The following is a 16,080-nucleotide window of genomic DNA, read 5'->3' as shown; positions in this document are numbered from 1 at the left end:
CTGCTTCTACTCTGTCCCGACCCCCACCTCACCGCCCAGCATGAGGACCCCTGGAAAATGCCCCAGGACGGAGGGGCCTCGGGCAGGAGCAGGCACTCCTCCCGAGCTTGGTTGGCTGCAGGCAGCGTCTCCCGGGGGGCTGAGGTCGTCCGCCCTTTAGCTGCACTGACCGTTCCCAGGGCTGGGCTGACGCCATCCCCCTCGCTTCACCCAAGGCCCTTCCTCAATCTCCTCCCAAGAAAGTGCAGCGTTTGGGCCCTTAAGCATCTTGCATCATTTCTGACACCTCTGTTGACGGAATTCCCCACACAGGGAGTCCAGTTATCCCTTTGCTCAGCAGAATAAACTCCTAATGTTTTCTCCCAGGGCTCCTGTCACATCCACGTTTGCATCTCCCTTTCCCGTGGGCTAGAACAACCAGATAAACGAGGCGGGGAGCCCACGTCCCCAAGGAGGGGTCAGGCTCCGGTGGGAGCCCGTGAGCCGCCCCCTGCTCTGCCTCTGGGCAGCACACAGCCCGGGGGGAGGGTGTTCCTCGGCCCCACTCACGTTTATGGGGAGGCACCAGCAAGTCCAGCGTCTTCTGGGGCAAGTTGGCCCACACCGAGGAAATCTCCTTCCTCAGCTCTGCGTCCCACTGCTGCTGCTTCGTCCCAGCTGAGGCAGGACCAGGGCGAGGGGGAGAGACAGATGTGAGGAAACGCAGAGCCGGTGCAGGAGGAGAGAGACGCAGTGTGGCAGGAAGGTGGGACGGGGCGGGGGGCTAGGAGGAGATGCAGCGGCAGAAAGCCGGCCATGCAGGCTGGGAGCCATCCTAGGGAAGAAGCCATGTGAGCTGTGTGTTCAACTGGTGTGCATGTGTGCAGACACGAGTGTGCACCTGTAGGTGTGTGCTGCATGTGTGCAGACCATGTGTACACCTGTAGGTGTGTGTGCCACGCAGGCGTGTGCAGATGCACAACTGCACCTGTAGGTGTGTGTGCTGCAAACGCGTGCACGTGTAGGTGTATGCACTGCATGTGTGTGTGCAGATGCATGAGTGTGTGCCTGTAGGTGTATGCGCTGCACGCATGTGTGCAGACACACGAGTGTGTGCCTGTAGGTGGGTGTGCTGCGTGTGTGCAGATGCATGTGTGTGCCTGTAGGTGTGTGCTGCACACATGTGTGCAGATGCATGAGTGTGTGCCTGTAGGTGTATGCGCTGCACGCATGTGTGCAGACGCACGAGTGTGTGCCTGTAGGTGGGTGTGCTGTGTGCATGTGCAGACGCATGAGTGTGTGCCTGTAGGTGTGTGCTGCATGTATGTGTGCAGACACACGTGTGTGCCTGTAGGCGGGTGTGCTGCATGTGTGTGTGCAGTTGCACAAGTGTGTACCTGTAGGTGTGTGTGCTGCACACATGTGTGCACCTGTAGGTGTGCGCTGCACACATATGCGCATGTAGGTGTATGCACTGCATGCGTGCAGATGCATGAGTGTGTGCCTGTAGGTGTGTGCGCAGCATGCGTGTGCAGATGCATGAGTGTGTGCCTGTAGGTGTGTGCTGCACGCGTGTGTGCAGACACACGTGTGTGCCTGTAGGTGGGTGCGCTGCATGCGTGTGTGCAGATGCACATGTGCGCCTGTAGGTGGGTGTGCTGCACGTGTGTGCAGACGCACGAGTGTGTACCTGTAGGTGTGTGCGCTGCACGCATGTGTGCAGACACGAGTGTGTGCCTGCAGGTCAGTTTGCTGAACGCGTGTGTGCAGACACGAGTGTGTGCCTGTAGGTGTGTGCACAGCATGTGTGCGTGCAGAAACATGAGTGTGTACCTGTAGGTGTGTGCACTGCACGCATGTGTGCAGATGCACGTGTGCGCCTGTAGGTGGGTGAGCTGCATGCGTCCGTGCAGACACACGAGTGTGTACCTGTAGGTATGTGTACTGCACACATGTATGCAGATGCACGTGTGCGCCTGTAGGTGGGTGTGCTGCATGCGTGTGTGCAGACACGAGTGTGTGCCTGTAGGTGTATGCATTGTGTGTGTGTGCAGACGCATGAGTGTGTGCCTGTGCTGCATGCATGTGTGCAGACACACAAGTGTGTGCCTGTAGGTGTGTGCACAGCATGCGTGTGTGCAGATGCATGAGTGTTTGCCTGTAGGTGTGTGTGCTGCACACGTGTGCAGACGCACGTGTGTGTGCCTGTAGGTGAGTGTGCTGCATGCGTGTGTGCAGAGGCACATGTGCACCTGTAGGTGGATGTGCTGCATGCGTGTGTGCAGAAGCATCTGTGTGCCTGTAGGTGTGTGTGCTGCATGCATGTGTGCAGATACACGAGTGTGCGCCTGTAGGTGTGTGCATTGCACGTGTGTGTAGTGGGGAAGGGGGTGGTGATGGGAACGGGGAAGGGACAAGGCAGTATTTAGACCATGCATCCATTCATTCATTCAGTGTTTGCTGGGCACCCACCAAGTACCAGGTATGGGTGCTGGGACAAGAAAACAAAGACAAAAACAAAAGCAAAAACTCTTGCTCTTCTGGAGTTTAATTACTTTATTCTACAATAAAGCAGAACAAAGTTAAAAAATCAGTATGCTGGATAGTGAAAAGCATTCAGCAGAAGAAAAGCAAAGTGGAGAAGAGAATAAAAAGTGTTGAGAGGATTTAAAATTTTGGACAGGGCAGTTAGGCTGGAAGGTGGCCTTTGTGTTGACCGGAGACCATCAGGAGGAAAGGCCATGGTGTGTGGGGGGCTCGCAGCGAGGGGCTGGGGCAGAGGGGGTGGGGGGAAGTAGCAGGCTGGGAGCTAAAGGAGGGTTGTGAGCAGAGGTGAATAAAATAACCTGATTTTCCTCTTTTAAGAGCCAGATCTTTTAAGGTATAAATTATATACAGTAAAGTTCACCCTTATTCGCTACATTACTCTGGATTTTGGCAGATGCATATCGTCATGTACCCACCACCTGTTTCATCACCCCAAATCCCTCCGAGCCCCCTTGTGTTCCATATCCTAGCTCTACTCCCAGACCCTGGCAACCAGGAACTTTTTCTGTCTCCATAGTTCTGTCTTCTCCAGCATGTCACACAAATAGAATCACACAGTATGTAGCCTTCTGACTCACTTCTCTCACTTAGCAGGCACTCCTGAGATCCACTCATGTTGTTGCAGGCAGCGGTAGTTTGTTTCCTATTATTGCTGCTATTCCGTTATCTGAATCCACCAGTTTGCTTATCCATCCATTAGGTGATGGGCACTTGAGTTGTTTACAGTTTGGGGCGATAATGAATAAAGCCACTATAAAAAGTTGCATACAGCTTTTTTGTGTTTTCGTTTCACTTGGATAAATACTTAGGAGTGGGATTGCTGGGCTTATTATGATGAGTAACTGCCAAACTGTTTTCTAAACTGTTTTTCTTCCCAAAAATTACATCTTTATGCATAGTGTGCCCAGTAACAAAGGTTATGTTTGTTTTCCATGCATTTGAATTTTAAGCCATATAGAAAGCAAAAGACACAGCATTACAAATGAAAAATGCAATAATACCAGTGTCTATATTTACCCATATCATTACCTATACCAGAGATCTTTATTTCCTCACAGAGCCTCAAATTACTGTCTAGTGTCCTTTCCTATCAACTGGAAGGACTCCCTTGAGCATTTCCTGTAAGGCAGGTCTAGTGGTAATGAACTCCCTCAGCTTTTGTTTGTCTGGAAATGTTTTAATTTTCCCTTCATTTTTGATGGGTAGCTTTGCTGGATTTACTGTTCTTGGATAACAATATTTTTCTTTCAGCACTTTAAATATGTCCTCCCACTGCCTTTTGGCCTCAGTGGTTTCTATTGAGAAAGTGGATGTTAATCTTATTAAGAATCCCTTGTATATGATACATCACTTCTATTTTGCTATTTTTAAGATTCTTTCTCCTTGGTATTTGACAGTTTGATTATAATGTGTCTTGGTGTAGATCTCTTTGGGTTCATCTGCTTGGCATTTGTAGAGCACCTTGGGTTTGTATATTCATAACTTTCATCAGATTTGGGAATTTTCAGCTATTCATTATTCAAAATTTTTTTCTAGCCCTTATCTCTTCTCCTTCTGGGTCTCCAATGACGCATATATTGGTATGTTTGATGGTGTCTCACAGGTCTCTCAGGCTCTGTTCATTTTTTTCATTCTTTGTTCTTTCTGCTCCTCAAACTGGACAGTTTCAATTCTCTTATCTTTAAGCTTACTAATTCCTTCTTCTGCCTTCTCCAATATGCTGTTGAAACCCTCTATTGAAATTTTCTTTTCAGGTCTAGTTTACTTTTCAGCTCCAGTATTTTCATTTGGTTCTTCTTCAAAATTTCTATCTCATTACCGAAGTTCTCATTTGCTCACATGTTGTTTTCCTGATTTCCATTGTCCATGCTTTCCTTCAGCTCATTTATTACCGAGAGAGCTGTTCTAAGACCTTTGGTTACTAACTCCAGAGCCCGAGCTTCTTCTGGAACATTTTCCATCTAAGTCATTTTTTTTTTCCGGTGTCCTGACCACGTTTTCCAATCTCCTTGTATGTTTTGTAATTTTTTTGTCCAGTTGAGAACTGGACATTCTGAGTTTTACGTTGTGGTCGTTCTGGAAATCTTGTTCTGCCATTCCTTAATCTGCCAGACCAAGAAGAAAAAAAAGAAAGGAAAAAGGAAAGAAGGAAAGAAAGAGGAAGAAGAAAAAAAAACCCACTAAAACTCACAAACACCCCCCCACACACACACACACAAACCCACAAACAAAACAAACAATTAAAAAAAGAATGTGAACTGCCTCTCCAAGTCTCTCATTACATGACAGCAGGAGGCTGGAAACTGCTGCTGTTGAGTCCAAAATCTAGGCCAGTATCTGTGTTCAACCCTCAGGGATCCATCAAAGAAAAAGATACCAAAAAGAGAAAGAAAAAAACCAATCAACCACAAAGAAGGAAAAAAAAGTGCGCTGACTCTTTCTGTCCCAGCATGCTTATGTCAGGCCAATGCTGCTGCCAGCAGGGCCAAAAGTCAGCCCAGTGTCCGCATGGGCCCTCAGAGATCTTCCAGGCCAGGAAACACCCACACCCAGAAGGAAGGGAAACAGCCAAAGCAGGTGCACTGGCTCCTCACATCCCTAAGGGAGCTGGTGGGGGCTGCAAGCCACTGCTGCCAAGAGGGCTGGGACCAAGGGAGTCCCCAGATCGACCCGGACCCTCAGCCTCAACTTTTGGAGCATGAGGTTTACAATGGCTGCCCTGATTCCCAGCAGCCACTCTGGAATCCTTCCCACATTTCCGCAGCCGCTGCCACGGAGCTGAGGAATAGGGGCTAGTCACTCGCCCGTCCTTTCACTCATGAAAGCTGAACTCTTGGTGCCTCTCACTTCCTCTGACCATCCTGAAGTTGTTCTAGATGTCCAGTCAGGTTCCAGGGTTACCACCTGGTTAATGCCAATCTCTCTTTTCAGCTCATGCATTTTTCTAGTGGAGGGAACAATCTGTAAAATGTCCTACCCTGCCATTTGTGCCTCATCAATTCCATTCTGATTTTTAACAAGACCATTCCAGCTGTTTTATTTATGGTAGATGAGAGGGACAAGGGCAGAAGCAGACCAGGTGGAGGCCCCTGCAGCCATCCAGCCAAGGGACAGCGGTGCCAGGTAAGGAGCAAGGGGATGATCTGTACAAGATCTGACGGCTGGCAAGGCAAGAACCAGTACAGTCTTGTTCCATGGACTCACTTTTTAACCTCTGCATTTTAAAACCTCACAAGGAGAAATGTCCGATGACAGGGAGGAGCAGAGAGAGGGTAGAATTTAAATGTGGAATAGAAAGAGCAATAAAATTTGAGACCCATTCCTGACTCTTTTACTTACGGATGTGTATGGGTTGAAATGTGCTCCCAAAAACAGATTTAGAGCCCCAATCCCCACCACCTCGGATGTGACCTTATTTGGAAGCAGGGCCACTACAGATGGAATTATCAGTTACAGCGAGACACCCGGTGCAGGCCCATAATCCAACAGGACTGGTGTCCTTATAAGAAGAGGACATTTGGACACAGACCAAGACACAGAAGGAAGTAAGCAGAGAGCCTCATGGACTGCCAGCAGTTGGGAGAGGGCAGGAACAGATTCCTCCCCAAGCACGGCCCTGCCAACCCCTTGACTTCAGACTTCTGGGCTCCAGGACTGTAAGACAATAAATTTCTATTGTTTAAAGAAAGAAAAAAAGAGGCAACAGTACCTTGGACCATGGAGGTAGCAGTGCAGAAAGAGAGAGCAGGGGGCATATCCTGGATATACCGTGAAGGTAGAGTCAAGAAGAGTTGAGAAGAACTCAGATACAGATCACAAATGGGGTGCAGAATAAAAAGAGGAGATGAGGGTTATGCCAACGTTTTGGAGCTGAGCAGCTGTTAGAATGGAGTATCCACTTACAGAGATGGAGAAGACTGTGGAAATACCAGGAGCTCAAGGTTGGGGACGTTAACTTTGGAATGCATGCTGTACCACCTGGAGATGCTGAGTAACTTGTTGAGTACATGGGTGTGGAGTTCAGGGCATAAGTGAAAGATATAAAATATCTTTAAGTATGTAAAGATCTAAAGACATAAAATTAGAATTCATGATATTTAAAGCCATGAGAATAGATGAGATGACAAAGGAGTGAGTGCAGATGGTAAAGAGATATATGGAGAATCAGGCACATTCAGAAGTTGAGAGGTAAGAGAAACCACAAAAAGAGAATAAAAAAGTTTCAAAGAAAGGGGTGATCAGCTGAGAGAAAGACTGCAGACAAGGAAGACAAGGACTGAGAACTGGCCACCAGGTTTAGCAATGTGGAAGCAACTGGTGATCTTAAAAGGCCAATTTCAGCCAAGTGTTGAGGTGAAAATCTAATTGAAGTAGATTCCAGAGAGACTGGCAAAAGAGAAATTAGAGACAATACAGATGAATCTCTCCAAGAGTCAAAGAAAAACAGGGATGGTCACGGGGACGAGAAGGACTTTTAAATAGCAGCCTGTTTATGGCCGGCGGACTGGCCCAGTGGAGAGGAAGGGCTGCGGAGCACTGCTAGGGCAGGAGACCCGGGCAGGCTCTGCTGCACGAGCGGACGCCTCAGCCTTGGCTCGTCCGTACCAGGAGGGAAGGTGGAGCGCAGAGCACGGAGCAGGACGGTGGAGACCGTAGGGTTCCCCGACAGCCCTGATTTTCTCTGCAGAGTGGGAGGGGGGAGGATGGGGAGTAGGTGGTGGAGGTTCAGGCTCTCCTTGCTCCATGTTGGTCCGACCAGGGGAGCCCCGACGGCAGGATGGGGTTCACTCTGGGGAGCACGCAGAGGGCACGCTGACTCGGACCGGAACCAGGGGAAGGGACCTGGCCACGGTGGAGCGGGCCCAGCCCGCGTCCATTTGCCCCTGGCTTCACCACGCACCAGCTCTACGTGACCCGGGCAAGCTGAGCACTTGCACCCACAGCTTCAGTTCCCCCTCGGTTTCCTGATCTGGAGCCAACTGGAGGACGAGGTCACCCGCAGGCATGTGCAGAGCAGAGCCCCCCACAGCTGCCCCCAGACCCCTCCCTCCAGACAAAGCGGCCCCGCCCTGCCCCGCCCCAGCTGGGGGCCCCCCTGGCAGTTCCCACCCGAGGGCGGCGTCCACAGCGCCTGGAGCCAGGCCCTCCTGCCGTAGTGCGCGCTGCTCACCTGGGGCCAGCTTGATCTCCAGGGCAGTCCGGATCAGGGCCATCAGCGTGGACGTGAAGTGGACCGTCATGTCCTCGTTGGAAATGGGCATGTTCATGCGAACCAGGCGCTGGGGAAGCACCGGGGGCAGGTCAGGACCCGGCTGCCATTCACCGGCACGTGGCACTCGGGGTCCCCGGAGCTGGGGCTGGGTCCCAGGGGTCGTCCCTGAAGGAACCTGGGCCTTCACCAGGCTGGGCGCGTGGGAGCTCTGCCAGCATTCAAACTCACCCCCAAGCCCCCACCCTCATCTCAGCTGAGGACTCTCCTGCCTGCAGAAACGGGAAAATCCAGGTAAAAACTGTAAGCCTGGGGCTGGGCTGGCACCCTCAGTCCCTCCTGAAGATAGGCTTGCCCCCAGCCAGGGGCCTCTCTGTTCTGCTGGTGCTGGAGCAGGGCTGTGAGGCTGGCACAGGTGGGATCCGGGCGGCAGCAGCCCACAGCCCACTTCTGACTTGCTGCCGTGCCCCTTGTGACTCCTCCACAAGCGGCCTGGGGCCTCCAGACAGCGGGGGGATAGCCACTCGGCCCTGCTCCCAGGAAGGCAACCTGAGGGTGGCAAGCTGGCTCTGCCCTGGGGCTCCTCTCGCCAGCCCAGCCAGGGGCCCAGGCAAGGCCTGGAGCAGGCGAAGGCAGTGCCCGTCTTGGCTGGAGCAGCAGAGAAGCCTCGGGGCCCTGTCCCTGCTGGTTCAGGGGTCTCGGAGCCAACAAGGCTGCACAGGGCCTGGAGGGGGACAAGCTCTCCGCACGGATGTGGGGGTGCCCTGCAGCTTTGCGTCCCCATTTCCTCATCCGGGGAACAGCTCCCCTGTCCTCTCCTCGGGTTTCAGACAGAGCAGCTGCAGACCGTGTGTGTCTGCCCTGAGCCCTCCAGGCAAAGCCAGCAGCCGTCCCAGAACCTGAGATGCAGAAACGACCTCGGAGGGATTTCTCCAAGAGCCTGTGAGGACTCCAAGATGAAAATGGGGTCTCAGGTGAGACCCTGGGGTCTGCTTGCTCTGTCCCAAGCCGGCCCTGCTCTCTGGGCCTGCCCCATGGAATGCTGGCAAAGTTGCGCGTGGTGTGGCAGCCCCGGGAGCCCCGGCCTCATAGGCCTCCCATGGGCCGCACACAGATGAATCGGCTGGCAGAACCCAAGGCTGCGCGGCTGTGCCAAGGCAGGGGCTGCTCTCCCAGGAGGAGGGCATCGGGGGGTGAGAAGGAAGAGCAAGCAGGGACCCCACTCCAGAGAGGAGAGCTCTGTCCAGGACACTCGAGGGCCGCACGCTCTGGAGACGCCGAGGCAGCAAGGCCCTGGAGCCTGGCCCTCCTGGCCCCAGCCCTTTGGGTACCTCCTGGACCCCTCACCAGGTCACACAAGCCGTCTACTCCCCACCCTGATGCCTCCCTCGGTCTTCTGGTGCCCAGAACCTCAGTGTCGGCTGCGCACCTAACGGGATCCGGGCACCACCCACTGTGGCCCATGCTTGCCCTGGCCCTAGTGTCTGCGGAGACAGAGCTCTTCTTTGGGGCATGGTGGCAGCTTTGCATGCAGGGGCTCAGGCGGGCACAGCATGCACGCAGCCGCAGAGGGGCTGGGGGAAGGGCTGGCATGCGTGGGTTAGAGGCCTCTAGTGGGGTGGTGGGAGGAATGGAGAGAGAGGGCGGCAAGGGCAGGGTGGGAGGCGTCTTGGGGCTGGGGCCCTGGCACCTGCTGCCCCCCAAGGATGGAGGCTGGAGGGTCCTCAGTTTCAGCCCCCTTCCAGCTCGGCCGCCTGCAGCTCCTCCCCACCCGAGGCTGTCGCCGCTCTGCAGCGGCCCCTGAGGCCCCGGTGACTTCCCCTACTTCTTTCTTAACCCCCACGGGCCTCCAAGCCCAGGAAGCCCTGAGGCAGCTCCCCCCACCCCCAGGAGGGCCCAGCTGAGCTTGGGGGAGGGTCCTGCCAGATGCTGCACAGGCCTGGGTGAGGTCCTGGGCCCAGAACCAACACAGCCCCACGTGGGCATGGACTGCCACGTCCAGGGAAGGCAGGGACGAAAGGGAGGGTGGACCCCACGGCTCTGGCCTCCCAGGGGCTCTCGGGGGCAGCCGGGTGCAGGACCTCATCACTGTGGCCACGTGCCTCTGTCTGGGAAGGAAGCAGAGATGGGGAAGGAAAGGTGCGCATGGCCAGCACGGCCGATGGACAGACAGACCCTGAGCTAGAGGACATCCAAGGAGGAGACGGAGCCTTGGCCCCAGCCCCAGCCCTGCAGCCTCCTGGGGTGGGGCAGGGGCGGCGACTACCTTATATGCAACTCGAGCAGGACATTTCTTCCCCAGGCCCAGAGGTGGGGACATGTGTTTCAGCATCTCAAACATGTCATTGTAACTGATGCGCCCGCTGGAGCCCATCCCGAGGCACGCGTCCACGAGGAGCCGTGGGGGAGAGCGGGGAGGAAGCAGAAAAGAAAACAGATCCAGTTAGTTGAAAACATCAAAAATAAAAACAGGAAAGATGAGGGAATCCTCTGCTTCATTTTGCCCCCACCCTGACGCCCTCTCCACCACCCGCCCCCGCCCTCCTCTTCCTGGAGTTGACAGAGACCCCAGAATCTCACCTCCTCGCTCCGGCCCCCACAGCAGGGCAGCGGGGGGCGGGGGGAGGGATGGTGGTGTCTGAGCTAATGAGAATGGAAGGGATGAGGACGGGCTGCATGGGGTCAGCTTTGGATAGTTACTTTCATATTTTACTTTCATGAAATCACAGATAGTGCCAAATCAGAAAACAGCTGATTTCACCATGCCAGGGGGAGCTGGTAGACAGAGTTAGGTGACAGGTGGGGCCTGGGCTTGGAGAACCACAGAAGAAACATCAGCTTTCCTTCATAGTCAAGATTTGCTTCCAAATTAGGTTGGAGGACGAACAAATAGAGAGAAATCCAAAGCAAAGCTGAAAACTGGAGCGGGGAGCCCCAAGACGCCAGGACCAGACTCGATGGGTGACAGGGCTGGGGCTGGGCGCAGGCTGGCAGGGCCGGGGTCTGGTGCCCACTCGTGTGACCCCCGGGTGGCCCAGCCCCTGGGAACGGCCTCCAGGGTGGGGCCCGGGAGCCTCGGCTCAGGGGGCACCTCGGGCGATGGCTGAGTCCTTCTGGAGCACAGAGGCCGCCAGGCCAGGTGCCTGCCCCCACCCCGGGGTCCTCAGAATGAAAGCCCCAGCACAGGGGAGAAGAGACCAGCCTTTCCCGGCAGGTGGTCCCCCAGGGACCTTACCCCCTCCACAGGGACCAGGAACGCCCTCCTCTGGGGCTGAGAGCTGCTCTGCACCCCACCCCCTAGCTGAGGGCAGCAGCCAAGACCAGATGTGTCCAGTCTGACCCGCGAGGCTGCCGAGCTGGGCCGGAGGAGGGGCAGGCCCAGGCCCTGCCCGGATGCTCCTGTCGCTGTCTCACAAGGCTGCCTGTCCCCAGCCAGCTGGAGGGGTGGGGGGACCACAGCGTCAAGGAGGCTGGAGAGCGAGGGGCCGGGGGGCGGGGAGGGCTGGGGAGGGCCGGGGATCGTCACTCCCAGACCAGGCGGCAGGCACCGGAGTGTGCCGGGCCTGCGGTCCGGGTGGGGAAGATGTGTCGGATGACGCTCAGAAGTTGCAAACCTTGCAGGCCAACCTACGAGGGCAGTTCTTCCCTAAGCCAACAGGCAGCACAATACAACCCAACAAACTACGTGTCCTTATAACGAACATAGCAACTGGAAAGGAAACGCAGAGGTTACGGACAGAGAGGCGCCACGCGGCCCCCCACCCGCTGGCCTGCGCCGTCAGTGGGAGCAGGTGACGGGGCCGCAGGCAGCTCCCGCAGGGACTGGGGCCGGGGGCATGGTCCACTTGCTGACAGTCCCCAGCACCCTGAACCTCCTCTGGAGCCCCCCAGACCCCCATCCCGGGGTCACTGCCCTAGCACTCTGGGCCTCCCGAGTCCCGAATCAGGTTGAATTTACTCCGAAAACAAGGGGAGAAAAAGAGCCCCACTTTGCCCACAAACCCTAGGCACTCGCTAACCCATGAGCGGCTGGGCACAGGCCGAGGCCTCCGAGCCCCACGGCAGCCCCTGCCCCAGGTCGAGCCTCGATCTTCTGCGCTGTCGTCCCTGTGCCAGCTGAGCCCAGATGACAACATGGGTCTGATGCGGTCACTCCCTGATTCAAAAACTGTCCAATCCTCCTCACTGTCTAGAAACTAAATCCCACCCCACTCGTTTCACCCACATTTCAAGGCTTTTCTCCGCTGTCGTCTGCCACTCTCTGAAGTGCTGTTCCTCTCCAGCCAGACACGGAGCCATGGCCCTTCGCCCTTCCGGACCCCCGTGAAGGCCCCCCTGACTCACCTGGCCAGGCGTGGCCTCTCTCTCCACAGAAGGACCCCTGCTGCCCCTGGCCTGGGCTTGGCTGAGCACAGTTTTAGTCCCCAGCACCCGGGGCTGCTCAGGAAATGGTGACTACGTGGATGGGTGAACAGCAGAGTGAGCAGCGAGGGTGCTCACAGCAGGTGTGACTTTCAAGGCTCCACATGCCACACGTCACCACCAGGCACTGGGGCAATAACAAAAGGGAGGCTGGGGAAGGCGGCACCAGAGAGCAGCTACTCCATGCCTTTCTAATCCCTGCACATGCATGCCCACACATGCACACACGTATGCATGCACACGCGCTCTCACACAGGCGCACTCATGCACACATGCATGTGCACATACATGTGCTACATACGCATGCATGCAGACACGCGCACCCACATAAGCTTACACATGCACGTGCACACACTCATGTGCACATACACTGACCCATGTGCACACACACGTATACAATGCACATGTGCACATGCGTATGCATGCACACGCGCTCTCACACAGGCACACTCATGCACACATGCATGTGCACATACATGTGCAGCACATGTATGCATGCAGACACGCACCCACGTATGCTTACACATGCATGTGCACACTCCTGTGCACATACACTGACCCATGTGTGCGGGACACTGATTACGTGCTTCAACTTGGCGGGCCTGGGCTGGGGGACCTGATCAGCCCCTGGGGAGGGTGGTGGGCACGGGCGACAGCGCCCTCCGCAGCCCCCCGGGCCTGGGAAAGTGAGGCCGGAGGCAGGCCCCGTTTCCTCACCCAAAATAACACTGTTAGGGGAGGCTTGCCGGAGGGAACCGCCTTTTCCCCACCCCCTTATCTTGCCCGGACACTCCCCGTTGCCAGTGCAACTCCCATTACCACCAGTGCGCATACATTGTTGCCAGACACCGTTACCGGAGCAACTCTCGCCCCTTTTCAATCAACCTCCGCGCCCTCTCAGAACCAATCCAAGCCTTTAACCTCTACAGCTACCCCGCCCTCTAAACGCCCGATATAAGCTTGTACTCTCCCCTAATAAACTCTCTTGGTTTCTTCACCCTAAAAAGAAACGTGTCCCGCCTGTTCCTTTCTCGCCGCCCTCCATACTTTGCACGCCACCCCGCCGGGGACCTGGCCAAGTCCCCCGCCTCGCCCTCGCCTCCGGGAAAGAGCCCCCGCCGCCGGTACCCTCCAAGCAATCCTGAGAGCCTAGGATTTAGCAACCGGCCGCCACCCCCCCCCCGACGAATCAACTGCGACCGCACATGTGCACACATACATATACAATGCACATGTGCACATTTGCCCGTGCATGCACACGTTTATATATGCACACATGTACAACAGGCATGCACACACACATGTGCACTTGTGTGCACACACATGCCCCATACACACACACACACCTGCAACCCACATGTGTGCACACAATGCAATACATGTATGCATAAACACAATGAACATACATGTGCATATACACACAAAAGCTTGGAAAATTTCACAAAGAAGAGAGAGAAATCCAGGTGGTCACCTGAGAAATAAAGATAAATACATCCACCGTGGAGCTACTCAATGTTTCGAGGCACCACCCAGCCTGCCCAGGATGCAGGGCCAGAACCCAGTCTGCTCTGCGGCCTCTGTGGGGGTCCTCCTCACCCAGCCTGTGTGCAGAGAAGCTGCATTTTCTGCCTGGGCCGAATGTGGGCGCAGCGAGTTCTGTGTGGGAGCTTCAGGCCATGTCTGGGCTTTTTCTGGGGCCTTGGTCCCTAACTGTTCACCTAAACAGAACTCCTCTGGGGTGAGGCTTGCGTTTTGCCAGCCACCCTTCAATAAGCTCTTTCTGCATCGTGTTGCCAACAACCTATGCCTGCCAGGTCCTGGTTCTAGAATTTGGGAAACAGTCTGAACCCTCCCTCTCCAGGCACACAGCTGCAGTTGGCTAACTCCACTTCCTGTCTCCTGTTACTGCTCTGGCCTGAAGTGGCCACAGAAGACCGGGTCTACAGCTAATCACGTTTGGGGGATGGCGTCTCCATCTCTCTGAGAGTTGGGACCTGCTTTTGCCCTTTAGACCAAGCAACATTCCATAAAGACTCTCTGGTTTTCTGCAACGTGATCCTCCCCAGAAAAAGGTGCCCCAACGGTGCCCAGGTAGCGGAGACGGGCTGGCCGGGGGACTCACCAAATCCTCTGCTGGAGCCTCTCCTGCCCTTCGCCCAACAGGTCCTGCCTCCCCTCTGACCAGAGACCCAGGGAGGATGTCCCCGGGCTGTGGACTTGGGCAGAAGTGCTGGACACCGCAAGGAACTGTGTCGGCCATCGGCACACAGTGGGCCTCTCCAAGGACCAGGAAAACAGCGTGCAAACCGTGAGACGTAAATGACAGCTATGTTTGCTCTGCAACTAACGGGGCAAGCACACCACGGAGACGCCACGGGCTGGAGGAACCTGCTGCTCCCGTCCGAGGCACCAGGACCCCCTTCTGCGGGGGCACTCCGGGAAGGCTGCTGAGAGGGCCGGAGGGAGCCCTGCTTTCCCCCAGCCCAGACGCGCTGCCAGGTCCTGGGGACCCTGGGGGTCAGACAGCCCCAGGCACTGCCTGTGCTGACCTTCAACTTAGGGAGCAGCAGCGGAAGAGCACACCGGGCACACACGGCACAGCCTCTGCGAGACTCCTGGCACTGGGCCAAAGGCTCTGTCCCGCCCACGGCCATCAGCAGAGGCAGGGAGCCCCTTCCCTGACTGTCTCCTCCAGGCCCTTTCGTAAAAGGGGTACTGGAGGTGGAGCCACGCGAGGAGGCTGTGCCGGCAGCCAGGGCCTGGGAGATGAGGGCACGGGCCACGGGGTCTCCAGGGAGCGCCAGCCGCACTGTTCACGCACGCGGCCATTCATTGACGTGCAGTTTCGTGGCGCGCCCACCAGAACAAGAGGCCGGACCAGGCTCCGTGGTCTCACCCGAAAGCCAGGTCTTTGGCCACCTCCATTCCCGGGCCCAGCCTTGCACGGAGGCTCAGCAACACCGTTGCACGAAGGAGTGAGTGAATGAACGGATGGGCAGAGGAAGGAGCAAGCTGACGGTGGACGGGGTGAACCCGTGAGGCTTTGCCTGCTCTCCTTCCTGAGGACGTTCACAGCCGGGAGTGTGCAGGACCTCAAACAGCTTTACCTCCTGATCCCAACCCCTCCCTGCACGAGACCCTCATCTGTCTGCAAACAATCTCCCTTTCACCCCACAATCGAAGGTGCTTGGCACGAGAGCCTTTCTGATGGCTCCTTTGATCTCAGGGGATGCGCGCTGCATGCCGTGGAGGCTGGGCTGTGCTGTGCTGGGACAGGGCATGCGGCCCTGCCCGAGGGGGAGGGGAGAGGGCAGAGGGAGACCACCGGCGCCTTGGGGAAAGCTTGAGCCCCCTGCGCTCACGCGGACGATGAGGACGTGGAAGCCGGGCCCCCTGCTGTCCTGACGCCTTCTCCCATCGCGCCCTCCACGGGAAGACATGTCTCACAAACCCTGAAAACTGCAACACCGTGCGGAGCCTCCCTGACCCCAGGGCAGGCCTTCTTCAGGCCGGACTGAGGTCCAAAGACCGTTTCCCAGACCTGGGCGCTGTGCAGGAGCTGCCACCCTGTCTGGAAGGGGTGGTGGACCTGAGGCCCCGGGGCCACTTACCACGCGGCCGGGTCATATTCAGCCCAGACGCGGGTGAACTCGTCCAGGTGGTGAGGCCCCAGGATGGAGGAGTCCCGCGTGAGGTACTCGAAGTTGTCCATGATGACGGCTACAAAGAGGTTCAGCATCTGCGGCAGGAGCAGAGGGGGACGTGGCGAGGCCCGTCCAGGCCAGTCAGTGCTGTTCTTCCAGGCGCTTCTGCGCGGCTGTCACCAGCCGTCCCCGGCCAGTCCCCCCAGGCCACTGCACCCCGACGGTTCGTGCGCTGAAAGCCTTGGCCCACAGCCGCACTCTGGGATCCCCGTCCTCATC

The 16,080-nt window shown here is 56.3% G+C and overlaps 1 protein-coding gene across 1 annotated transcript in view; it reads right to left on the bottom strand.

The window, feature by feature from the left end:
* CACNA1B (calcium voltage-gated channel subunit alpha1 B) overlaps positions 1-16,080 on the bottom strand; it is a 243,566-nt gene that overhangs the window by 22,122 nt on the left and 205,364 nt on the right. The window contains exons 37-40 of the mRNA XM_037851173.1: positions 15,769-15,896; positions 10,002-10,098; positions 7,697-7,805; positions 550-657 (exon numbers count right to left, since the gene is read on the bottom strand). Of these exons, the coding sequence (XP_037707101.1) occupies positions 550-657; positions 7,697-7,805; positions 10,002-10,098; positions 15,769-15,896 (442 nt within the window). The remainder of the gene's footprint in view (positions 1-549; positions 658-7,696; positions 7,806-10,001; positions 10,099-15,768; positions 15,897-16,080) is intronic.

Source organism: Choloepus didactylus, chromosome 10 (assembly GCF_015220235.1).
Source record: "Choloepus didactylus isolate mChoDid1 chromosome 10, mChoDid1.pri, whole genome shotgun sequence".
NCBI classification, from domain to species: Eukaryota; Metazoa; Chordata; class Mammalia; order Pilosa; family Megalonychidae; genus Choloepus; species Choloepus didactylus.
Note: the sequence above shows the minus strand (reverse complement) of the source record. Positions and strands in the feature narration are given on the sequence as shown.